Source organism: Camelus ferus, chromosome 22 (genome assembly GCF_009834535.1).
Source record: "Camelus ferus isolate YT-003-E chromosome 22, BCGSAC_Cfer_1.0, whole genome shotgun sequence".
Lineage (NCBI taxonomy): Eukaryota > Metazoa > Chordata > Mammalia > Artiodactyla > Camelidae > Camelus > Camelus ferus.
This window is the reverse complement of record NC_045717.1, coordinates 26,745,455-26,769,463: the sequence shown is the minus strand read 5'-3', so window position 1 is coordinate 26,769,463 and position 24,009 is coordinate 26,745,455. Positions and strand designations below refer to the sequence as shown.

Sequence of the window (24,009 nt, the reverse complement as noted above, 5' to 3'; positions counted from 1 at the left end):
AAGGCTGATAACGGGGCCTCGGGACCCCTCACCCTTGGCTGAACTGTGGTCTCACGTCCGTCTGACTGCACAGTTGGCACTGGGGTGAGATTTCGTTTGGAGATGTCACTGATTTGAAGAGAGACTGGGGTTCAAGTCACCCTCAGCAAGGTTGGCTGGAGGGTAGGGTGGGCTATGGTCACATTCAGCTGACACTCGTTTGTGGGCTGGATGCGGCGACCTCCAACGATGGACAGTGCTGGGCACAGTTCCCCTACTTGCTGCAAGAAGCAGACGTGGTGCCCAAGGGATTCTCAGCTTGGAAATCGCAAGGGTTCCTGGCAGAGCCAGGAGGTGGTGGGTGCAGATGGATGGTGGGGAGCAAGGCCAGATGGGTGCTGCAGGGCCCCAAAGGCCCCTGCTGGCCCTGGACTCAGCAGGGCCCATGTCTCGGTTTCTTCATCTGTCCAGCAGGGGCCGCGCCAGTGGCGGAGCTCATCTGGACACGGAGTTGTGTCCGGGACACAGTGGACAGAACCCTGATCAGCATCCAGCCTATGGACGAGCCGATGCCTGGGGATGAGAGGCTGCCTCGGGCAGGAAGAAGGTCCCAGGCCGTCGGCCAGGTGCCCTTGGAGGCTCAACCCCACAGGGCTTTCCTCTGCTGGAGGCCAAGGGTGTCCTCTCAGACCGGCGTGGGCAGAGGAAACCACGTATGCTTCTGTAGAGTCTGGCGGGCGGCGTCCACAGGACTCCTGTCCAGCCCTCCACCCTCGTCTGGGGGACTCGGGGCTCCCAAGGGGCAGGTGAGACCCTCTGCTCCCATCGCCACGAGGCCCAGCCGTGGCGCTTCCTGGGCGGCCAAGAAGGGTCACTGACGGGGCAGCTCCAACAAGATACGTGCAGCCATCAGGGCAGACGTCCAGGTCACGCTGTGGCCTTCGGGGCTGCACGCCCCAGGCACCGGGGCCTGCCTTGCCTCTCGTGGCCCCTACGACCTTGGCCATGTCTGCAGCGCCCGGGCTCAGCCTTCATCGTCACATGCCTCCCCGCGTCAGTCCCTCCTCCCCCATCCCACAAAGACCCTCACTGGGTTTAGGGCCACCCTGTCCCAGGGTGGTCTCAGTGCCACTGTTGACGACGCACACCTGCAAAGACCCTATCTCCACAGACGGTGAGGTCCCGGGTAGATCTGGATTTGTGGGGACACTGTCACCACAGAATACACCCCTCAGTCCATGTCTCAGCCTGATCCTGCTGGGCCCCAGTGTGGAGAACGGGCCAGGCTGAGTGCGTGTGGGCCAGTCTGAGGGGCCCTGGTCTTCGTCCAAGCAAGTCCAGCGGGTTTGCAAGGCCCATGTGCACGGTGTCCCCCAGAGCCTGTCACCTGGGGGCCAACGAGCCCCCACTTTATAGGAAGAAACCAAGGCTCAGAGGATCTGAGCACGTGACACCCCCACCCCACACTGGTGCCCCTGGAATGGCTCCTAAATTGTAGAGGCTCTGCCACCAGACCACTGGGCTCCTGCCCACAGACCACCCCCGTGGCCCTGGAGGCAGGGATGCGGGCACCACTCATGAGCCCCGTGGACAAGGCTGCGAAGGGAGGTCCCCTGACTCCCGGGGTGCTGAGCCACCTGAGATCCAGGTCCAGTGGTACCCCTTCCTTCCACTCAAGTGGGTTACGTTTTTCAATCAGCTGCTAGGTTTTGGGGACACAAACACTCATTTCAGTGTTTCCACCCAACGGGGCATTGCTCTGGCCCGGGCCCAGCCCCCGCCCAGGTGTCAGGGCGCCAGGACGAGCCAGTGCAGGTCTGGGTAAAGCTAACAGGTACTCGAGACGCGGCCCGGTAATCTGCACACGGACACGAGTGACAGCACGATGTGAGCGGGCCTCCAGCCTTGGCGACGGGACCTCTGACTCAGCGTTTCCACTCCAGGGAAGTCACCTCTGACAGGTTGGGAAAGGCCTTATTCCCCGAAACAAGCCACGTCCACCCGGCACTGACAGACCCACGTGGTGCCAGGCCCAGCCAAGCTCACAGGCGCTGCCCTGGGACACAGCAGGGGTCCCGAGGGCTGGTGCCAGGGCCTGCAGGACATGAGGTCTCCTACCTGAGGAAAGTCGCTGCTCTTTGGCGGGAAGCTGGGGCTGGCGGCGGCAGGGCCATAGCTGGTGTCTGCGCAGGGCTGGCCCACGATGAAGGAGGAGGAGTTCATGAACTGACTGGAAGCAGAGAAGGAAAGTGAGCTGGTGGGCGTGGCTGGACCACTGCCCTCCCCACCCCACAGGCAGGACAGGTGTGGGGGTCACCCGCCTTCAAGAACAACTCTGGAGTCTCAGAAACTCAGTTGAGGGGAGCCACTGCCCACATCCCAGGATATGGCGCCACGAAAAAACCTCTAGGCTCCAACTACATGTGCTTGTGTGCTTTTTGCACAGGCCATTCCTTGGCCTGGTTCTAGGCCTGGTCTCCCTGGCAAACTCCTATTTACCCTTCAAAACCCAGCTCACCAATGCCCTCCACAGGGAAGCTTGTCCTCCAGGTTCCTTTTACCCCTAAGGTTTCGCACTGCCCACCTGATGTCAACCCTGCAGAGGAGCCCTCCCTGATCCCCTCATCCCCACTACCTCTGCCATTTTCCCTGGGGAGTTCTTGCTAAGACAGGTCCCAGCAAGTCAGTCTCAGCTGCGTCCCCCTTGGCAGAACGTTGAAGCCCCCAACCTCAAGCTCTATTTTTGTTTAACCCATAACTGCAGGATGGGAAGGCAGTGAAGCCCTTGCAGGTGGGGTGGCCTCCAGTGGGACCAGGGTGGGGGTGGCCGGTCACTTACTGGCTTTCGCTGGAAAAGGCTGGATATGCCGCAGGCGAGAAGGGGCTCCACCACGAGCAGTGCAGCATGGCGTTCTGCAACAGAGCGCCTGGCATCAGGGGAGAGGAAGGAGGGCGGGACCCCCACACCCCCTGCAGTGGGGCAGCGTGGAGAGAGCACTGAGCCCACCGGCTGGCGTCCCAGCAGGGTCTACACAGGAAAGCCCACCCAGAGGGCTGTGTGAAGACGAGGCTTTGACCAGTACACGGGCAGCACTGAGGACAGGGTGGGGAGGAGACGGTGGCCATGGCCTCAAGTCTGGACTGGTGGTGCCCACAGAATCCCTGCAGGCCCGGGGAGCCCAGGCTGTGGGCCCACCCAAGGCTCTGACACCCAGGCCTGGGGCCTGGGACCCCACGTGGAGGCCTACATTCTAGAAAGTGGAGGATGAGATCCTATGTAAAGGAAGAGGGCACGAGTCCCTCCTGGGGCAGGCTCCCACGAGGGGCACATGCACCCTGCCTGGGAGACAGTGGCTTCTCAGAGGGGCAGGGGCCGAGGCCAGGGTGAGGGGTTCCCACCAGCACTGGGGGCAGGCACTGCCCCAGCCAGACACCTGCAACCCCACTCCTCCCAGGTGGCTCTGGAGCCTGGCCTTCTCAGAGCTCACAGGAGCCGAGGAGGATCCAGGCATCGGGCAAGTCTGTGTGGCCCAAGAGCAAAGCACAGGCCCGGGCTCCCGAGAACCTGCTTCAGGAAACGCCGGTGGGTGACCGGAAAGGGGAGCCTGAGGTCAGCGGGAGCGTGAGGGACCCTGCGCCGGCACTGGCAGGACCGGCCTGGAGTGTGGGACTGTGGTATCAGGGTGGTGTGTCCCACCCTGACACATGGGCCTGCAAAGCAGGTGTCCCTGTCCCTAAATGAGCTGCAGGCCATGTGGGACTCTGACAGGGAGGCTGCTGGCTGTCGCTGGGGAAAGGCCCACTGGCTGCGATCACCATACCCACCTGTCCCCTCGGCCAACTCACACAAGGCTTGCGCCTCAATCCTCAGGGAGGCTGCAAGATGCAACTCTCCAAGACTCACTGAGCACCAGCCCAGAACCAGCGCAGATGGCCGAAGCCACCCCTGCAACCCCACACCCCACTTCCCATCACTGCGCCCCTGCCCACATCCGAGGTCCAGCCTAGAGAACCAGCCCAAAGGGGAAAGACGCAGTGAGACAGGAGGCCCGCAGGGATGGTTCTTTCAGTTTCCGCACAGGTTGCAAAATAAAAGTATCAAGATAAAAGGGGGGGAGACACCGTGGCATCTTCCCAGCGGGTGGCATGAACACTCTCCAGGGAAGAGGAATCGCTGTGGGGGCCTCCAGGAGGAAGCAAGGCCGCCGGCCCAGGCCCGAGGTCGCTGCCCCCACCCAGCCCCTCTGAGAGGAGGCGTCCAGCTCCCAAGGGACAAGAATATCCTAAGGCCACAGGGCACTTCTGGAGCATTCCAGAGCAGAACTCCTTAGCCTCCTTAGAGGAACTAAAGTCAATCTGCTTGAGACGCGGCAGATCCTGCCCAGGCCCGTCCAGGGGGAATTGAGCAGACTCGGAAAAGAGGACCGAGGAGCTCCCGCTCACCAAACTTCCCCGCCTACACCCAGACGAGGCCTAGGGCGGGCCCTGCGGAGCTCCCAGGCCAGCGGACCCCAGGTCCTTGAGAAGCTTGAGGTTTCAGGCTGGGGGGCCCTTGTGCCTTTGTCTGCCCAGCACCCCAACTCCTCCCCAGCATGTGGTTCCGGTGAGCCTGCCAATCAAGGACATCCTGCCCTGCCCCACAGGGGTGGTAGAGCATGGCCAGCCAATCAGAACCTTCCTCAGGATTTCCCACTTGCAGTCAGAGGAGGTGGCTCTGCCTTCAGAGGGCGTGCCCATGGGATGCGATTGCCCCAGGCAGTGGCACCTGAGCCTGGCCAACCAATCAGAGCCTTCTTTGGGATTTTACACTTGTCGCCAGAAGGGGGTGACTCCACCTTAAGAGGGCAGGCCTGTGAGACCTGACTGGTCCAGAGACAGGCACCTACCCCAGCCAGCCAATCAGAGCCTGCCTGGGGATTTTTCCACCTGGAGACAGAGGCTGGTCCTCTCATGGGGAAGAAGCAGGTCCTGGGACATTAGCCAGAAGCTTCCCAGGTCACGTGTAAACTTGTGAAGAAAACGACACTCCTGCTAGGGCGGCAGATAAAATACAGGACATCTAGTGAAACTGGAATTGCTGATAAACAAAAAATAATTCTCAGTGTAAGTATTGCATGGACCACATATACTAAAAATTAACTTGTGTTCCTGAGAAATTTAAATTTCACTGGTCGTCTGTACTTTTATTTGCTAAATCTGGCCACCTTAGCAACACTGACCATCCTGGGGGCAGGTCCCTGGACCGGGCTGCCTGGGGGCTAGCTCCACTCCCCACCACTCCACCCTGGGCCCCTCCTCTCAAGCTTGGTTGAGCCCAGCCAGGACGCAGCAAAGAAGTAAGGAGCAGGGTGACTTCTCTGAGCCCCGCACACACCAGAGCCTAGACAGGATGCACAGTGTGCCAGTCAATCAAGGAGACCAAGTGTGGTCCAAGGGGGGGACACCCATCGTCAGGGACCTGGCCCTTGGAGAGCACCAGGGAGCCCACTCTGCACTGCTGACTGCCTGGAGCAGGGCTCGTAGCCAAGGTCGGGCTCACACGGTCCCTCCCGTGTACCAGGGTCCCTATCTCAGCCCAAATGTCCCTCTCCCGATTCCAGTGTCTGAGCCCCTCCGGTCCCCATGGGCTGTCCAGGCAGCACTCGCATCCTGGCCCTCAGCCAGCTTCCTGGGTCACCATAACGGGACGAGGCAGGAGCCGATCCCCTGCGGAACAGCTCTGTCCTCTGCAAACCCGCCTGTGCCGGCGCCTGCTCTAACCCAGGAATTCTGTTCCAGAAACACACCCCCAGGGACCAATCCATGACGGGGGAGGAAAACACAGCATCCCTATTTATAGCGGCAGAAAACTGGAATTGCCCCAAAGGCCCAACAATAGGGAAATCATTAAGCAAACGATGGCATGCTGGGAAGAAGGAATCCCGCAGCGTCGTGAAGAACAGCGTGCAGGCTCAGAGCCTCCAAAACTGCTCCCCGAGGAGTGGCACCGGGGCACCTGTGAGGACCTGAGGGGATGGGTGGGTGGACAGAGGCTCAGGGGGAGGTGGGGGATGTGGAGTGTCAGGGACATGTGGGCACGGCTGCCACAGGAAGGGAAGGAGAGGGAGGAGGCTGGGCTGGCACAGCGGGCCCTGGGACCCTGGCTGGAGGTGCTGGACGTCAGCCAAGGCTCTGGAGTTGCGAGCAGTGTCCTCAGTTGGCACCATTTTCACTCCCTCCCCGATGACTTGCAAGGCCCCTCCGTGCAACTCTGCACCCAGCACCCGGGCTCCATTAGGTCATGACCCCGCGTGGGCACAGCCAGGCCGGGGGTGGACTCCGGGCTCGCGCACCTCTCCGCCCCCTGCTGATGCAACAGTCCTGGGCTTGGGGCGCCTCCTGACGGTCCTGGGTATTCGACCTGGAGTTCCACTCGGCCCTGGAGGCCCATGACCAGCTTCCCCAAAACCCAAGCTGCGTTCTCGCCCCGCCCCCCTCACCCACCCTATCCCCGCAGGACCGAGGGGACAGAGCAGCTGATGCTTTACTGGACAACGGCCTGGGCGTCACTGCTGCTCCCCGCGCTGCCCTCGGTGCCCACACCCCACCTCCTCTCCCGGCCGCCAGGCAGCTTGGGTCTCTCCACCCAGAAACTCGGGCTGTCTTCTCTTCTACGGAGAAAGAACCCTAACTCTGAACGCTCCAGGCCTGACTTGCTGGAGGGTTCTGGACCTTTCCTTCACGTGGCCTCTGGTGCCCAGTGCATAAGAGGAGCCCCCCAACCCTGGTCGTTTTATCGCTGATGGGACTCTACTACAGCCGGCAACACTCAGAAGCAAGCACGCTGCCCCTCAGTAGGAGCACAGATAAACAAACCGCAGGGCGTCCAGACGCTGGACTGTTACTCGGTGAGGAGAAGAAGGGGGCCGTCGAGCCACGAGAAGACACGGAGGAACCCAAAGTGCACACGACTAAGTGAGAGAAGCCGGTCTGAGGAGGCTGCACACTGTGAGCCCACTCTGGGGCGTTCTGGAAAGGCAGCGCTCTGGAGGTGTGGACAGATCTGTGGTCGCGGGGCGGGGGAGGGATGAACAGGGGACTTTCAGGGCAGTGAGACCCCCTGTGAGGTGCTGCTGCGGTGGGTATTTGACATCTAGTAAAACCCACGGTTCACTCAACATCGCAGGTGAACCCGAGTGTCACTGTGGACTTCAGTCAGTGACACTGGACCAGTACAGCCTTATCAGCTACAACATCGTGCGCTCATCAGGGCAAGACGTCAGTGACGGGGGATCTGGGGGCAGAGGGGGATGGGAACTTTGTGCGCTTTCCTTATAAACCTGAAACTGCTTAAGAAATAAAGTCTAATAAACTAGGAAGAAAGACACATGTTAGCAGAACGGAAGAGCGGGCCCAGCTGCAGGGCCCCAGCCCTCCCGTCTGGAAGGCGCAGGCAGCGGCCCAGGCTGGGGGTCCCCGGGGGCGGGGGGTGCTGAGGCCGCCGCAGAAGAAGCTTAACCTGGGGGGAGCTCGGCGGTGCCGGGAGCCCTGGGGGCCCGCCCCGCGCTACTGGGGTGGGGGGCTCACCTGGACGCTGGACCCGCACAGCGGGGCCTGCAGGGGCGGCGGGCTGTACAGGACGCTGCCGGCTGGTGGGGGCTCGTGCTGAGGGAACTCCCCGTCCATAGCGGGCCGCGCCGCCAGCATCGGGCGGCTCCGCGACCCGGGCCGCAGGGGCATCTATCTGGGCTTCTTGCTCCGCGGCGGCGGCATCACGACCTGGGGAAGGACACGAGCATTTTGAGGCTGCTCTCTGACCCTCCTCGGGACAAGGGACAGAGGGCAGGCTCGCACAGGGAGCGGGGTTGGGGCGGAGGGGCTCCCAAGCTCTGCCTCCGTTGAGCTGAACCACACAGACCTGCACGCGCCCGCCCGGCCGCCCCACCCACGCAGAGCAGAGATGCCCCAACTCCAATGCTGCCAGGGTGCCCCCTCAGCTCCCCGGCCTCCTGGGAGCTGTGCTGGGGAGAGGGAGTTCCCTTGGCGGCCATGGTGGGACTCCTGGTCCACGCTCATAGCCACGGGAGGCCCCACCCACCCACTGCCCCTCCTGGGAACACTGGGACTGGACCTCTGGAAAGGGGCCACCTTGCCACTCCCACCCTTGTTCTCAGGTTGCCTGAATCACGTGGCCACGGGGGCAGCTCCCACCACCCACGAAGAGGGCCTGGACCCCCGGGGACCCCAGTGTGAGCAGCTGAGCTGCACCCCCGGCACCTCTGAGCTGGGGCACCTGCCTGGCCCACGGCCAGCCCTGTCCCTCTGCCTCAGGTCAGGCGCACTGAGGGTCTCTGGGCAGTGGGGGCCAAGCTGAGGCCCCAGAACCCGGCTGAGGCTAAGGATGCACGGGGTCCCCACCGAGAACGCGGCAGACCCTAAGCCAGCGCGCACAATTCCCAGCTCTACCCACCAGGCCCCACTGCCCGCGACAAGAGAGCAGGGTCCCTGGGCAGCCAAGTACCCCTCAGGGAGCAGCTCCAGGACGTTAATCACCCAGGGAGGCAGGAAAGGGAGGCGGCTGCCACTCCCAGCCCAGCCCTGAATGAAGAAATCCTCAGGACTTCCAGTAATCACTGCTGCACTCAGGCAGCTTGTGCAATCCCGTGGGGGCGGGGCGGGCAGCCTTCTCCCAGGCCCTGGCCCCTGCCACACTCCTCACCCCGAGGCCCAGAGGGAAAGGGGCCCAGAGGCCAGGCTGCAGCCCATGGAAGCATTCAGACCTTCAAGGAGGCTGCTCAGGACTCCGGCTGGCGCTGCTGGCAGGACACCACTCCCACGGCCCCCAGTCTCCCACAGGCTGACCCGGAGGGACTCAGGACACCGTGTGAGGGTGGAAGGACAGGGGTCACCCGCAGTGAACGCACGGCTGCTCTGTGACCCGTGGTCTTGGTCAGGCAAACGGCCAAAGCCCAGCTCAGCCGTCAAGGCGGGGAAAACTGACAACCAGGACGCTGAGCTCCCCTCAGCCTCAGTGCGCTTGTCTGAGGCTGGGGGTTTGGCATGTGTACTCAAGGCTCAGCAGGACTCGGCAGAGCCCAAGCCCCCAGTTAAGTGACTGCTGCCTTCGTGGAGGACCCAGGAAGCTCCTTGACTTGGGGGACCCCACGCCGTGAAGGGTCTGCCCCAGCACCTGGGAAAGAGCTGGGCGAAAAGCTCACAAGCCTGAACGTGGCACAGGCGACTTGCTCTGTCCCTGGAGTCACCCACTGTCCCCTCTTGGCAGCAAGCACCCCCCCAGGACCTCCCACTGAGCCCTACCAGCACCCCTGCTGCCACGGCGTCCCACTCTTGGCTTCCAGGAGCCTTCAAAGCCGACCCCCTCCCATTAGCGGGCACTCCACAGAGACGGCTGCTCCACCCAAAGCCCCGTCCAGAGCCCACGACTGAGCAGTATGGTGGGGGTCATGGGCAGCTCCCCAGGGACCCATGGGGGACCCCCACCAGCAGCAGGCCCAGCCAGCACGGCGTCCCATGCACCCCGTTCTGAGTGGCAGCCCCAGAGAGCTCGGGCAACATATGGTCACCAGGCGTCCAGGGCAACACAACCTTTCAGAGGTCTGTCCCTGTAGTAAGGGTTCCAGACCTGTGGGGAGGCATGACTGGGGAGGGTTCTGTGTCAGGGCAGGGACGTCCTGTATTTTCAAAGACAAGATGGGGCATGCCTTGGGGACCCCAAGAGGCTTCTCTGACCAAGCAGGGGTTGAGAATTGGACCTGGAGGGGCTGTGCAGAGGGGAGGGGCGTGGCTGAGAGTCAACGTGGCTGCTGGGTACCAGGGACACAGACCAGGGCCAAGGAGACACGGTGGGCGGGGTGGCAAGTGGTGGAGCTGGGCGTCAGCAGCACCTCGGACGGCGAGGCGGCCACCAAAGACCCAGCAATTCTGTCCCCAGGCGCCCACCCGGGACAGACAGAGGCACGCGTCTACAGAGAGGCCCACACACGCACGTCCACGGCAGCGGGGCCCACAGCCGCCGAAAGGCGGGAGCAATACAAGCGTCCATCGATGGAGGATGGACACAGACCGCATCCCTCCACACGCGGAAGCATCGCTCAGCCGTGACCAGGAGAGCAGCCCTGACACCCGCTCCCCCGTGGACGGACCCTGAGAGCACGACGCTCAGGGAGAGAAGCAGACACAGAAGGACACACAGTGTGTGAGTCCACAGATGTGAGACGTCCAGAACAGGCCAGTCCACAGACACAAAGTGGATTCCTGATTGTCAGGGGCTGGGGAGGAGGGACACTGTGCCCACCACCCCCACCCCGTGCCCCCAGGGCCCATCCCTTGGTGCCCCTCCCCATCATTTCCCCACCCCACCTCCACAGTCTTGGGCTTCCTGCTCACACTTTCCCCCCACCCACCCAGTACTGGGGCAGCCCCCAAACACAGCCCTCCTTCATGTCCCCACCTTCCTCCATCCTGCAGTCCTGGGAACAGGACCCTGCCCCCAGCTCCGGAGCTCCAGGGGGTGAACTGCCACACCCCCGGGGGGCCTTCCGGCCACACGTTGGGGTCTCAGGGCCTGAGGAAGTAACTAAGGCCTGGTCTGGTGGTGGGGAGTGTGACCGGTGGGGGGCACCCAGCATGGATTTTCAGGCGTGAGTCCCACAGCATGTGGGGCGGGGTGCTCGCAAGGTGCTCTCGGGGAGGGGCCTGCCCTTCAGCCTGCTTTGTGCTGCAGGATTTCCTTCTGAGTTCAGGTTTGAATGAGTCGTTGTAAAAGAGAAAGATCAAGGAATTAGGGGCTGAGGCTGGACAACGGGGGAGGAGGGGGAGCAGAACGTGGGAAGGGCAACGTCTGGGAGAGCCTGGCCCCTCGGGCGTGCCTGGCTGGCCACTGACCGCGGCCACCCCTGCCCCTCTGCTGAGCCCGCCTGGCCCTGCCACCCTGGCCAGACCTCAGGTGCCCCCAGGGCTAGTGGCTGGGCCTGTTGGACTCTATTTCCTCAGGCCCCCCAGGCACCCCCCAGACCCTCTACCTGGCGGTGCCCAGGCCCTGCTGGCCACTTGATACCTCATCTGTGTCCCCCAGGAACCCCGTCTTCAGGCATCAGGGACCCGCTGGTCTCCCACATGGCACAGGACGGCAGACTCCTGGCCACCTTCCGCTGGGCTCTGAGCCATGGCCCTGGGGTCCTAGGATGGGAGCAAAGGCCCTGATGGAACCTGGAGGCCTGGCTGGGCCCCGACTTAGCCGACCGAGATGTCTGGGGACCAATCCCTCTTCACCCAACTGGTCAGAGCCAGCCTGGGGTCAGTCCCCTGTAGGCATGCCCAGGTGGGGACACCCTGGAGAGACTCCTCTGCTCCCAGATGGAGATGCCCAGCCGAGAAAGTGTGTGCTGAAATCAGAGGGACGAAGGGACAGGGGACTGAGCCAACCTCCTGGGGGCACTGGCCCCACACGGAGGTCCAGGCTGGGCTTGTTGGCACAGCTCAGCCCTCAGGATCCCCAAGGGCATGTGCCCCTGGACACCGGGTCCGCCAGTGGGCCGCAAAGGAAGGGGGAGGGGAGGCAAGGGAGAGGGTTCCGAGGGAGGGTCCCTCAGGAGCCCTTCTTCACCAACTGACCACTGAGGCCAGGTGCTCGGGTGGGACACACCAGGTTGGGGCAGCTGGTGAACGGTGGGAGGTGGGGGTTTGGAGCAGGGCCCAGGGTGCAGGGGGAGCCTGGTGGGACAGAGGAAGCATACTGGAGAGACTGGTTTCCTCCAAGATCACGTCCACCGGGAATCCGGGAACAGGTCCTCATTTAGAAACAGGGTCTTTGCAAGTGAAATATGTTAAAAAATTAGGTACTGCAGTGCAGAGGCCCTGACACAAAGTCTGGTATCTGCGTAAGACAGAATCCTGGACTCACACACACAGAGGAGACGGACGCAGAGACCGGGGTGATATGACCACAGGCCGAGAGACGCCCGGAGCCCCCAGAAGCTGGAATAGGCAGGAAGGACACCTCCCAGCCTGAGACACCTTGCTCTCAGACATCTGGCCTCCAGGACTGTGAGAAAGTAAATCTCTGTGGTTTAAGCCACCCAGTGCGTGATCAACCATAGTGGCCGTCCGGGGACACTCGGAGAGAAGGAGGAGGCAAACCTCAGCCAGAGCCATCAGAACCCTCAGCTCAAACCCCTGTGACCCCCACCCCAGGGCCAGGAGCACCACTGCCTGGGCGTGGCTGGTGCCAAGCAGCAACCTGTGGCCTCTACAGGGTTCCCGGGGGCAGGTGGGACGCTGCAGGTCCAGGGTGCCAAGACAGCAGGGGCCAGCCCCTGTGCACGCACCAGCTGGGTGGGAGGGGAGCCCTTCTGTCTGGGAAAAAGGACGGGGTGGGTCCCGCTCAGATGCCCCGTTTAAGAGCGTACAAGGCCAAGGGCTGAATTTCCAGTTCTGCTGTCAATGGGGTGACAGGCCCTGCTGGGGGCCAGGCTCCCAGCTCTGTTGGGAGCAGGTTTCTGAAGTGACAAGCCATCTCTTGTAGAACCTCCTGGCCTGCTGGGACACGAAGCCGTCTCCCCCCACGTTGGGGGGCCACAGCATCAGAGGCGGCTCGTTCAATGCCTCAGCCCTGGCCTGGGCTGCTCAGCACAAGGCCAAACGGAGGAAGCCACGGTGGGAGTGCAAGTCCACCACCCGTCATCCCCCTACCCCAAGCCTGAGTGGAAGCAGCAGGGCCAGATCACATGGGCCCCGGCCCCTGGGGAGCACACAGGTGTCCCCGAATGCCGGCCTCCGTCCGGGACCCGGGGTCGGGGGCAGCCATACACCTGACGACAGAGCCAGGCAGGCAAAGCAGGCAGCAGGCATCAGGGCTCCCCCCACGCACCCCAGACCAGCCAGCGGTCACGAGGGCAAGGCTGGCTGCGAGCAGAGACTGCAGAACCAGCCCCAGACCCACGTGCTGTGGCCTAGACGAGCGTTTACAGCATTTACGCAGAAGCGGAGACCCTGGAGTGGAGTCCTGGAGGCACAGACGCGGGCCGCCTGTGCCGGCTGCGTCGGAGACCGCGGGCCTGTCCGCCGAGGGCACGGAACACCGCTGCAGGGTGCTGCACGGCAGGGAGGGCGCTTCCAAAAGCGGCTTGCACGCCCAGAGCAGCCGGGCCGCACCTGTAAGGACCTGTTACAGTCCCACAGCTCTTGTGGGGCACAGCTTGGGGCACCAGGGAGGAATGGGGACCAGGCCAGGGAGTCTCCTCAGTTTCAGCTGGGGACCCTGAGCCTGGGTCTTCCAGGCACAGAGAGCCCGCTGGCGAGGACAGAGTTCCAGCTGTGTGTGTGCCCGTGGCCCACCCTTGCTGCGGGCGGACCTGTGAACCTCTGTCCGCATGGACAGGGGTGGCGAGGCTGCCCATGGCAGCAGGGCCTCTTCCACGTGGGTTCTTCTGGGAAGAGCGTGCTCAGGGCTTGTGATAACTCATGCTCTTTAAAAGGCTTTACATACACTGAGCTTGTGGTCTTCTCTGACCCCCAAGTCTTCTTCCCCCAGTGGATGTTAAGCCAATCCCCAGTGGGCTGGACTTCCTAGTCCTTTGACGCTGATTTGCCCCAGTCTGTCCAGAGTCTGTGAGGAGGGTGGTCTGTGCCTTCTGGAGCTTGCTGCCATCCCTGCTTGATGTCAGGAGAGCCTCTGGCCAGCCAGCATGCCAGGTCTCTCTATCCAGCGCCTCGGAGAGCACTGAGCCACACAGCGGCTGGTGCTGCCCAAGGCCGGGTCGCACTAGTCCTGGGTGAGCAATCCGACCCATCAGCACCCTCCTTGAGCTCCTTCAGTCCAGCCTGGTGCCAAGAACATCACAAGAAACCTTCGCCCAAGCCAAAGGGCACCGGTGTTCTGCAGGAGGAAGGTTCTGCGTGTCCCTGTGCCCACCTCTAAGAAGAGGGCAGATGCCCCCAGTCACAGTAACGGGAACCCCAAGATCCGCTGGCAGAGCCTGGATCTGCTTCTTCTTCACCTGAGATGAGTGCCCACAAACTCAGAAGCCCAGGCCAGCTCGCCGGCCCGCAGCGCCAGGTCTCATATGAGGCCCCAGGCTCAGCTCTCATCCTGTCGGCAGGGCCGAGGGCAACTCCGTGCCGGTGGTGGGCCGGGCCACCCCACCTCTCCAGCTAGCAGCAGCACATGGGGCCCCAGAGCTTTGCCTCTCAAGCTCCTTTCAGCCTCCAGTGGAGAAAGTCCTCTGCGTCTACAGACACTTGTGAGGACACGGGGTCCCCCGGGAATCCAGGGTCACCCCCATCTCAGGGGCCTTAACTTAACCCCACCTGCGGAGTCCCTTTGTGTGTGAGGTGACATGTCTGCAGGTCCCAGGACCAGGATAGGGTGTCTCTGGGGCCATTACGAAGACAACCCCAGAATCCAGCGAGGACAGCTTGCAAGTGGACAGGCAGGCAGCAGGGTAACAGGTTCTGGGGACACGGGCCAGCTCCCCGTGGGTGCCTGGAGGCGGTAAGACCCTGCTGGCCCCTCCTGCAGGAGCCTCCTCAGGACCACAGAAGAGCTGCTGGGCTGGTGGGCGGCCCAGCTGGCAGCTGGTGCAGCACAATCTCCACCACGCAGGAATGCAGCCCAGGGCTTCCAGATGGGCTGGTTTTGCAAGAGCAGTGGCAGGCCTGGATTTGGGGGTGGCAGACCCTGATTTCTCAAAGCTGCACTCCACCTCTATCCCAGTGTGGGGCGCCCTCCCCCAGGTTCCCACGGTGCCAGGGACAGAGCTGCCCAGCCCTCGGGTTTCCAACCAGGACTCCCTAACCAGGGCTGTCCCCAGCAGCCCCCGATACCTACCTGGGGGCTCACCCACCCTGAGCCGCGACCCCCCCTAAACAGTCAGCTGAGCTCCTGGAGGGCCAGAATCTGATGAAATCCCCCAAAATGCCCCAGGCGACACCAGGAGAGGTCCCCCTACCCTGGGCCGAGACTGCCAAGCTCAGAAGCAGCCTGGGCCAGCAGCTGGGCATGCTCAGGGGTCCCACGTCCCCACTGTGCAGCTCCCAGAGCAAAGCCCTCTCCTCCCAACACCGCTGAGCTCCGACGACCCTATGCACCCCCAGACCCAGTGCACACCCACAGGGCACGGCCGAAAGAGGGAGGGCCCCATGCCCACACCACTGCAGGTCCCAGGCTGGTGTTCCTCAGTTCACCTCATGGGTAGAGGACCCACCATCCACCCAGGCTGCTCCCAGCACCTCTGGGCCATCAGTGAGCGGGACACTCACACCATCCCGGTGGTGAGTCAGGGCCATAAACGTTTACTGCAGGTCCGCGGCCCTCCCTCCTCCATCCCTGCTTCCTGTGTCAGCCTCTGACCCCCGGCCCGACGCCTTCCGGAATGTGGCACGCAGCCCTCCACACCAGCTGCAGGCCTCAGAGGCAGGCCCTCTGGGCCTCTTTCAGTTTCACTTGGGGATCGGCTCCTATAAGGACCGAGGCCCAGCCTGGGGCACCTGCCCTGGCCAGGCCCTACCCCTTGGGGCCCAGGAAGGCTGGGCAGGCTCCTGGCTTGGAAGGGGAACCTGAGAACTAAGGGAGGTGCTAGGTGACCACTCCCCTGCGCCGGCACACAGCCAGGGTCAAGTTCACTGCCTTCCCTAGGACTGTGTTCCCGCTGGCTATGCTGTGGACACCCCCTTCCTGCCCCATGGGCACAGGGGGAGTCACTGCAATGGATGGATTTGGGGGGCCTCCTCTCCCCACCGTCATCTGGCCTCACGGGGCTGGGGAGGGTAGCCCGCCCAAGCAGGGGAACCGACAGGGGGGCCAGGACACAGCCAGCCCCATCTGCCACCTCCTGCAGGGCCCAGGCTTCCAGGAGGGGCTTAGCAGGCCTCCCACTGCCCACACACGGTCCAAGGCACCCCTGTACCTCGAGCCCACGTCCCTCCAAGACCACTTCCTGCAGGAACAGTTGGGACAAAGGTAGGGCCTGGGCACTCCCACGGGAGCCTTTTACCCTCCTTAAAACGTGGACACCACATATCCTCTCTCCCGCCTTGTGGGGCCCCAGAAAACGCCTGACTGACCGACGCCCACTCACCCCAGGCCACAGCCCATGGCATCTGAGGGCTGACCAGACCCTGCTTTCTCTCTCTCTTTCTCTAACACTTTTTTGTTTTTGGAGATGCAATTCACATGCCACACACTTCACCCATTTAAAGTGTACCATTCAGTGGCATTTGATACATCCACAGGGTTGTGCAAGAACAACCTCTATCGAATCCAGAACATTCCATCACGCCAAAAAGAAACCGCGTCCCTATCAGTAGTCACCCCTGCCCCCTCCTCCAGCCCCTGATGACCAGGAACCCCCTCCCTGTGTCTGGGGACTGGCCTGCTCTGGACGTTTCACATCCATGGAATCGCACACTGTGTGTTTTTCTGTGTCTGCTTCTCTCACTGAGCATCGTGTTCTCAAGGTCTGTCCACGTCGCTATATGTAAATGACAAGTCTTAGCTCTGCCTCCCCAGGGGGCCTGGCAAGCCCAGAGCAGCAGAAATCCACAGTCCAGGCCCTCACCTGAGTTACCCACTCAAGGGCAGGGCGGCCACACCTCCCAGCATGGGATGATGAAGGAAGTTTGCTTCCATTTCAGCCCCATTAAGGTCCCGCCTGTGGACTGACCTGCCAGCAGCAGGTACCCAGGGACAGGGACTGGGTTTCCGGTCAGGGGAGAGGGGACCCATAGGCATCAGAACTCGAGGCTGCACCGGCCTGGGCAGATGGGGGAGATGGCAGGCGAGCAGGGCAGGGCAGGCCAGGCCTGGACAGGTCTGAGTGACCTCGCTCTCAGCAACACCAGGCAGCCGGCCACACCTGGCCCTCCCTGCGCCTGACCACAAGGCCCTGGGCTGCAGAAAAAGTGGCTGGAGAGGCTACAACCTGCCCAGGCCAGATCGCACATGCACAAAACACACACACACACTCTCACATGTACACACACTTGACCATGCATGCACAAAAGTGCACATAGCACACACGAGACACACACACACACACTCTCCAGGTATGCGCACTGCTGCGCACACCACACTTGTGTCCTCGCAGGCGCATGCGTGCCCAGGAACTGCGCTGGTGGGGGTGGGGGAGGTCTCCCCGGCCTGTGTGTCAGCCCTGCAGTGTCTTCACTTTTCGATGACGTGACCCCACCCAGGGGACAAGCAGATCCCCGCCCCCGCCAGCGGCTGTAAAAGCATCGTTAGGCAGAGGCCGTCCCGGGAGGGAGGCAGCCTCTGGGGCCTGGACACAGCGGCCTCTTTATTCCCGGCCCAGCTCGCTCACGCGGCCAGAGCCTCGTGCTGGGTCAGCGTTTCCACCCGGCCCCTGCTGGAGGGGCATCTGAGACTTTGCTCGAATCAAGCTGAGCCAGCCTGGGCTGGTCTCGTCCCCAGTGAGAACCAAACCCACGGGCCAGGAAGGTCCAGCCTCAGTTTCCCCCAAGTGGGGCTGGTGGCTGGCCCAAGGTCAGGCAGCTGGAGAGAGCTGGCCACGGGCTGCACACCTGTGGCCCAGCCTGCCCTACCCAACTCCAACTTCAAATCCAAGTGCCCCTGCCTCTTCTGTGCTCTGCCCCACAGGCTACCCTGGAAATCAGACCCCTCGTCTGGGCCCCTGGGGCTCCCTCCACCCCCTGCCAAGCAGATTCCCCCCAATACACACACACACACACACACATAGTGCGGGTCCGGCTCCAGGCAGGTGTGAGCAGAAGTCTGCACAGAAGCTCAAAGTTAAACAAAGGGCCTTCATGCCCTCTGAAATCCCAGAGCGCCTTCCCCTGGATCCCCAAGTTCGCTGTCCCTGGGGACGGTGTCTTGCACTCGCCAGGCTCCCCAGGGTCTGTAAGGCACATACCTGCCTCTCCCCGGCCATGGGGGGGGGGGGTCCTAGCACCACCCGCTGGTCCTGCCCTTCTCCAGCCCACCCACCCAGTCGCCCCAAGTAGACAGCCCTGAGCAGCCATCCCCCACCTCTGCAGCCTCCCTGGGGAAAGCCCATGGTTTGCAAGAAAAGGTGCAGACGGGCCGGCAGTGGCTTCTCCAGGCTGTCCAACGGGCTCAGGTCTCAGCACCAAGGACGGGGCACTAGGCCTCCCCTGCTCATAAGGGTCCCTGACAGCATAGATGCCCCTGCAGCCGGGCACGCAGGGCCCAGTGCAGTGAACAAGAAGTGCAAGGTCAGGTCAGGCTCGGCTATCTGGACTTGGGGACGGGCAGGGCCTCACATCTACTGGCCGATGCTGGTCCTGGACTTCTCTGGAGTCTCATGCCTCGGACAGGTGGCCTTTTTCCCCTCCAGGGTCTGTGGCCCCCAGGGCCCAGCCCCATTTTCCTTGAACCTTCCCAAAGTGCCTGCAGGGACAGACCCACCAGGCTGGGCTCAGGGCAGGATCACCTGGCCTGACAGCAGGTAACCAGGTTCCCAACTAAAGTCCAACAGCAGCCCCCATGCCACCATGTGAACACTCACCACCCCACAGCCTGCCAGCAAGCTTCATCCCAGGCTGCCTCCAGGCTGGGCACCCTCCGATATGGGGTGCAAACAGGTGGCACGAAAGCTGGCCAGGTCGGGCAGTGGGCAGGGAGAAAGGGCATTCGGGGCAGGAGGGACCAAGGAGCACCCCAAGAAGCAAGGTTGTGGGGGGCTAGTGCAGACACAGTTGACACAGTCTCTTTTTCCCTTTGCAGAACATCGATAAGGCAATGCTACAAGACCACTCAAGCCTCCCAGGCACTCCTGCCGGGATGTCCATCCAGGTCTCTGCTCCCAACCCAGGCCCGTCCCAGACACTGCTCTGGATGCTGGGAAGATGCACTGTGCGTGGCTGCACCTTTCCCGTCCACCCACACCGTCTGCTCCTCAACCCACTCCAGCTCTAGGCACCTCTGGGGCGGGGGCCACCTCTGCCCACCACCTCCCTCCAGCTTATCCTTGAGGAGGTTCCCAGTGCCAGTCCCGGGGGGCATTCCACCCCACATGCTCTGCCAGGTCAGCTAAAGCCAGTAAAGCATCCATCCCAAAGATGCGGAATCCCACCTATGCAAACACAGGGATCAGGAGCCCCAGGGCGGAGAAGCCATGACAGGTGGAGAAGCCTTGGGAGAGAGGACACTGAGGAGGAAGGGCAGGAACTGAGGTCAGGGACCATCCAGAAAGGGAGGGGCTAAGGTCATGGAGGTTGAGAGTCTCAAGAAGAGAGGGTTCGGGCACTGGCGGAGGGGCAGTTAGGAGGGGGTCAGGAAGTGCTGGAGACACACAGAGAAGTGCAGGGTCAAGGGTCACGGGAGAAGTAAAGCCAGGGATCACCGGGGAGCGCGGGATAGGGGGTCACCAAGAAGGGAGGGGGTCACAGAATCAGAGGAGAGCGAGAAGGAAACGCTGGGGAGTCGCCGTGGCCCAAGGTTCACGCGAAGGTGGGTCGGGGGTGGGTCACAAGAGCCAAGGGTCGGAGGTCGCCGAGGAGGGCAGGGTCAGAGTTCACGGTGGAGGATGGGGTCGGAGGGTCGCGGTGAAAGGCGGGGCTGGGGAGGTTGCGGCGGAGGGCGGGGTCGGGGGGTCGCGGCGGAGGGCGGGGCCACGCCGCCGCGCTCCCCACGCCCAGGGCCCGGGAACCCCGGAACTCCAGAACCCCCGGCCCGGGGCGCGGGCTGCCGCGGGGAGCCAGGACCCTCGCGGGCCGGGGAGTGCGGCTCGGCCGGGCGGGGACGGCGGGGGCGGGCCGGGGCTGGGGCCGGGCGCGCCTCACCTCGGACCCGGGTCCGGTCGGGCGCGGAGCCCGCGGCGCCTCCGTTTCTCCGAGCTTCACCGCGGTCGCGCTCACTTCCGGGTTTCGGGCGCCATCTTGGGGGCCCCGCGCACTTCCGGTCATGCCGCGGGGCGGGGCCTGTGGTAGGCGTGGTGTGGGCGGTGCTATGCCGCCGGCTGTGTTCCCTGAGTCCGCAGTGGCCCTTCTGCCTTCTGGCGGGGCTCGGACTCCAGCGATCCCGGGTTCGAACCCCGAACCCCCAGCTCCTGTTGAGGCCCTGTCACGTGGCTTCTCCTCGTGAGCCTCAGTTTCCTCCTCTGCAGCATGAGGGTTAATGGAGCCATTCCCACCAGCAGGCCTTTGCACGGCCGTGCCCTCCCCTGGTGCATTCTGACCCTGACCTCTCAGCCGCGGGGGTTCTTGTATAACCCAGATCTTGGCTCGGAAGCCTCTCAACAGAGACTCACTCGCAGCCACGTGAGAGGGCGCTGGGCCCCCAGTCGCGCTCCCTCCGGTTATCGCCTCCCTGCCGATCATCGATCATTGTTGTCTGCTCATTGGTGTCTCCGCGGCGGGGTGGGAGCTCTGAGACCACCCCGCCACACAGAGAACGGCGCACAGGGTCTGGTGAGCTCCAGGGGCCAGGCGGAGAGGAAGCAGGGCCCTCTCAGGCGGGGCCGCGGGGGTCTAGGGGGCTCCCCGACGGCTCCCTCCCCAGTGGGGCTTCCAGGGGCCTGATGCGACCGAAGCAGGGATGTGCCTCACTGCTGGGAAGAGTGTGGACTCAGCCCTGGCACAACAGTGTTCCTGTGACCTGAGCTCGTTGGCCCTACCGCGGGGTGGCCGGCGGCTCAGACACATCCAGGGCAGGAGGCACCACCTGCTCCCCAGCAGTGCGGGCACTGCTACCATTTTCCTGGGCCCACTCACCACACCAGCCAGAGACCTCTTGTACCCATTCCAACCCCCTGAATTTAAAGGTCACCTCTGCTTGTTTATTCAGTGAACTCTTGCGGAGGCTGCTGTGTGCCTGACCTTGAGCTGGACAAATCTGGGGCCTCAGAGAGGACTTAGTTCTCATTCCTGCCTTCAGGAAGTCCCCAGTCTGGGGGGAACAGAGCCAGGACTAGATGCTCCCAACTGCAAGATTAGGCCTGGGGCCCAAGGAGTGGTGAAGTCTGTGCCTAGGACATCGTGAAGAGTGGGGTGCTGAAGGTGGGGCTTTGAAATTCCAGTAGCAGTTTGCCAGACAGCTAAGCTTAGGAAGGGCGGTTCGGGCAAATTAAAAGCTGTTTAAAGGCCTGGTCTGGTAAGGGAGATGAGTGTGTTTAAAATCTGTTTGCCCTAAAAATTCAGGCTAAGGACTCCCTGTACCCATACCTACAAGCCCAAGGGAGCAGATGGGGAAACCGAGACCCTGAGAGAAGTGATTTATCCAGAGTGAGCTTCACTTTGGCATGCGTGGTCTTTAGCAATTGGGTTGTAACCTTGCCTTTGAAACTACCTGTTATACAACTAATGAGAAGAAGTCAAATTGAGCAATAGGCACTTAGGATTCAAAAGGCAAATAAGCTGATTGGGGAGGAGTGTCTGGTGACACTTCCACGGTTCCTCTCACACAGGACCAGCCACACAACTGGAGGACCCAATGAGAGGTGAAAATGCAGTGCCCTGGTTCAACGAGTATTAAGAACGTCAAGACAGCGAGCACTGACTCAGTACAGGCCCCTGAGTGCAGGGCCAGGATGAGGTCCTAAGTCACGTCCCCAGAACTGGCCCTTTTCCCACAGTGACCCTCTGAGGTCAGGGCTGGTGTTACCTCCATTTCACTGCTGGGGAAACCGAGGCGCCGAACTGTCCCGCAGCCGGCCCGAGGTCACAGAGTAGTCCAGGGAGGCATGGCCTTGACCTCTGCCACGTCCACCTCGGGAAACCACGAGGCCCCTACGGGTGACTCTGCCTGAAATGGGGGCTGTTTGCCCAGGCCGGGGTGGGTCCAGCCATCTCAGCGTGGAGGAATCTGCCAACTCTGGGGATGTCTAGGGAATTAGTCAGATTTGGGGATTTCCAGGGAATCGCAAGAGGCGGCCTGGGATTGCAGAAGGGACAGAGCTCGAAAGCTGGGTGCCGTGTGACCCCCGGAAAGTGCTTTTGCCCCTCTGTGCCTCCATTTCCCCACCTGTGGTAATAATAGTAGCTACCTGCAAGATGGTTCAGATAGCTGAATGGACAACGTCTAGTACTCAGCCATTATGACCATTTCCAGGTGTAGTCCAGGCTCGTGGGGTCGCCACCCGAGTGAACATTCAGTGGGCAAAATGCCCAAGGCTCCTCCTCCCACGGGGACAGAAGGCCTGTGGCGAGGGGCCTGTTTAATGTCCAAGAGCCTCCTCTTCAAGCCCTCCCTCAACCCCGCCCCACGCAGGGCCTGTCCCCCAGGCACTTCGACCAGGCTCCAGCAAGGGTCTCCAGATCAAATACAGGATGCCCAGTTAGACTGGAATTCCAGGTACATGAGGGATCATTTTCCAGTGCCACTGTGTCCCAGGCAATATTTGGGATATACCTGTACTGAAGAAGTAGCCTCTGTGGATCTGAAATCCACGTCTAACTGGGAGTCCTGTATTTTTACTGATGCAATTAAGGGACCCAACGCGGAAGGACCATCAGCAGAAACGGGGTCCCAGAGCTGAACCTGCCCAGTGCGCACAGCGCTAGAACCAGGAACACTGGTGAGCTCAGAGCGGGGTCCTCCCCTGTCGTTTTCGTTATTTGAAACAGCAGAAAACTTCAGGTGGACGGACAGATGGAAAGTCAGGTCCCTGGGGGCTTCCCTGTGCATCAAGGAGATTCTTGGGCTAACTCTCAGTTTCCCTCCTGGGAAGGATGCCAGGGCTAGGCCCGGCTTGCAGTCTGGGAGACTGAGGCCGGCGGGGGAGGAGCCTGGGGTGGCCGGGCAGGTGAGGCCGGGCAGGTGGGCCCAGCCTGGCCCAGCCGGCGGGGGCAGGGCCTTGCCACTTCCTGTTTCTCCACATTCTGGAAAGCCCCAGTGTTCCCAGCCTCCTCCCTCCCGCCTCGGGACCTGGGTCCCCCACCACTTCTACTTTCCATGGCCACTTCCCCCCTGCCACTCGGTTCCCTCTCCCCTCCTCGCCTCTTTTCTCTCTTCCTGGGGCCCCATCAGACCCTTCTGTGGTGCCGCAGGGGAAACTGAGGCAGAAACAGCAAGGCCTGCCCAGGCCCCAGAGTTGTGTCTGTGCCCCTGGCATCTCTCTCCCATCACTTACCTTCTCCTCTCTCTGCCTCTGTCCCTGTCCCCACATACCCCGTCTGTCCCTCCCTCCATCTCTGCTCCCACCAGCAGCCCTCAGAGGACAGCTGACTCTGCCCAGTCCAGCCACCTCGCCCTCCCTGTCCCCGGGCCCACCTGCCGCTTGCCCGGAGGTGTCCTCAGGCAATGCTGGCCTGGTTCCCGGATCCTGCAGCTCCCTCCTGCCCGGCCTGAGCCCAGAGCTGGACCCTGCCAGGCCAGGCCAGGGCTGCCTCTGAGCCAGGGCAACTTCAGGGAACCACAAACCCGTCCGACAGGTTTGAGATCCACCCCAGACAGGCCTTCCCGCCTCTGCGCTGAAGCTGGGATGCCAGGGCTGTAGGGGTTACATGTGACACCTGACTAAAGCACCCCCCAACACAAGGCTGAGACGAGGCTGGGCCCTGACACTGGGGAGCAGGTCGGAAGGGAAGAAAGAGCAGCAGCCCACCCATCAAGCCCAGAGGGGAAGACCCAGCAGGGAGAAGGCCTGGCATGTGCAAAGGCCTGGAGCAGCATGTGCAGGGCCCAGGCAGCCAGGGCAGTGAGGCTGCAAAGTGGAAGGTGTAGTAGTAGGGGGCCCAGAAACCTCGAGAGAGGCCTTTATCCTGGGGGCACTAGGGAGCCACTGAATGTTATGGAGCAAGGCAATGGGGTGGGGTCAGAGGTCACCTGATCTGCCCATACATGCTGGATGCGTGGTGGGGGATGGTGGAGGAGCCATATCTTTGAAGCTTACCTGGTGGCAGGACCAAGGCTGGAAGAGGCCAAGCTGCTACCCCAAAGCCAGAGGAGCCCGACTCTGAATTTCTTGTCATCAAGGGCTGATAGTGAGCCAGACTTGGGCTGGGGAAGAGTTGGGGGAGGAGGTGAGAACCCTCAGGATGCCCCTCAGCCCCAACCCTGCATCAGAGGGGGACTCAGCTTGGCTTTGTCCC

At 62.4% G+C, this 24,009-nt stretch overlaps 1 protein-coding gene and 1 long non-coding RNA gene across 4 annotated transcripts in view; one reads left to right on the top strand and one right to left on the bottom strand.

Moving 5' to 3' along the window:
- Positions 1 to 23,295, bottom strand: part of SBNO2 (strawberry notch homolog 2) — a 48,399-nt gene extending 25,104 nt beyond the window's left edge. For 2 of the 3 annotated variants that reach the window (XM_032466137.1, XM_032466140.1), the window contains exons 1-4: positions 19,762 to 19,897; positions 7,546 to 7,737; positions 2,819 to 2,892; positions 2,098 to 2,209 (exon numbers count right to left, since the gene is read on the bottom strand). In XM_032466137.1, coding sequence (XP_032322028.1) covers positions 2,098 to 2,209; positions 2,819 to 2,892; positions 7,546 to 7,698 — 339 coding nt within the window. In that variant the 5' untranslated portion in view covers positions 7,699 to 7,737; positions 19,762 to 19,897. Of the gene's footprint in view, positions 1 to 2,097; positions 2,210 to 2,818; positions 2,893 to 7,545; positions 7,738 to 19,761; positions 19,898 to 23,188 lie in introns of those variants that run through there. The other variant, XM_032466139.1, reaches the window with a different exon arrangement.
- On the top strand, positions 5,883 to 7,345 carry LOC116659084. The gene is made up of 2 exons (XR_004314388.1): positions 5,883 to 5,976; positions 6,476 to 7,345. It is a non-coding gene; the product is annotated as an uncharacterized LOC116659084 (long non-coding RNA).
- Positions 23,296 to 24,009: the final 714 nt, after the last annotated feature.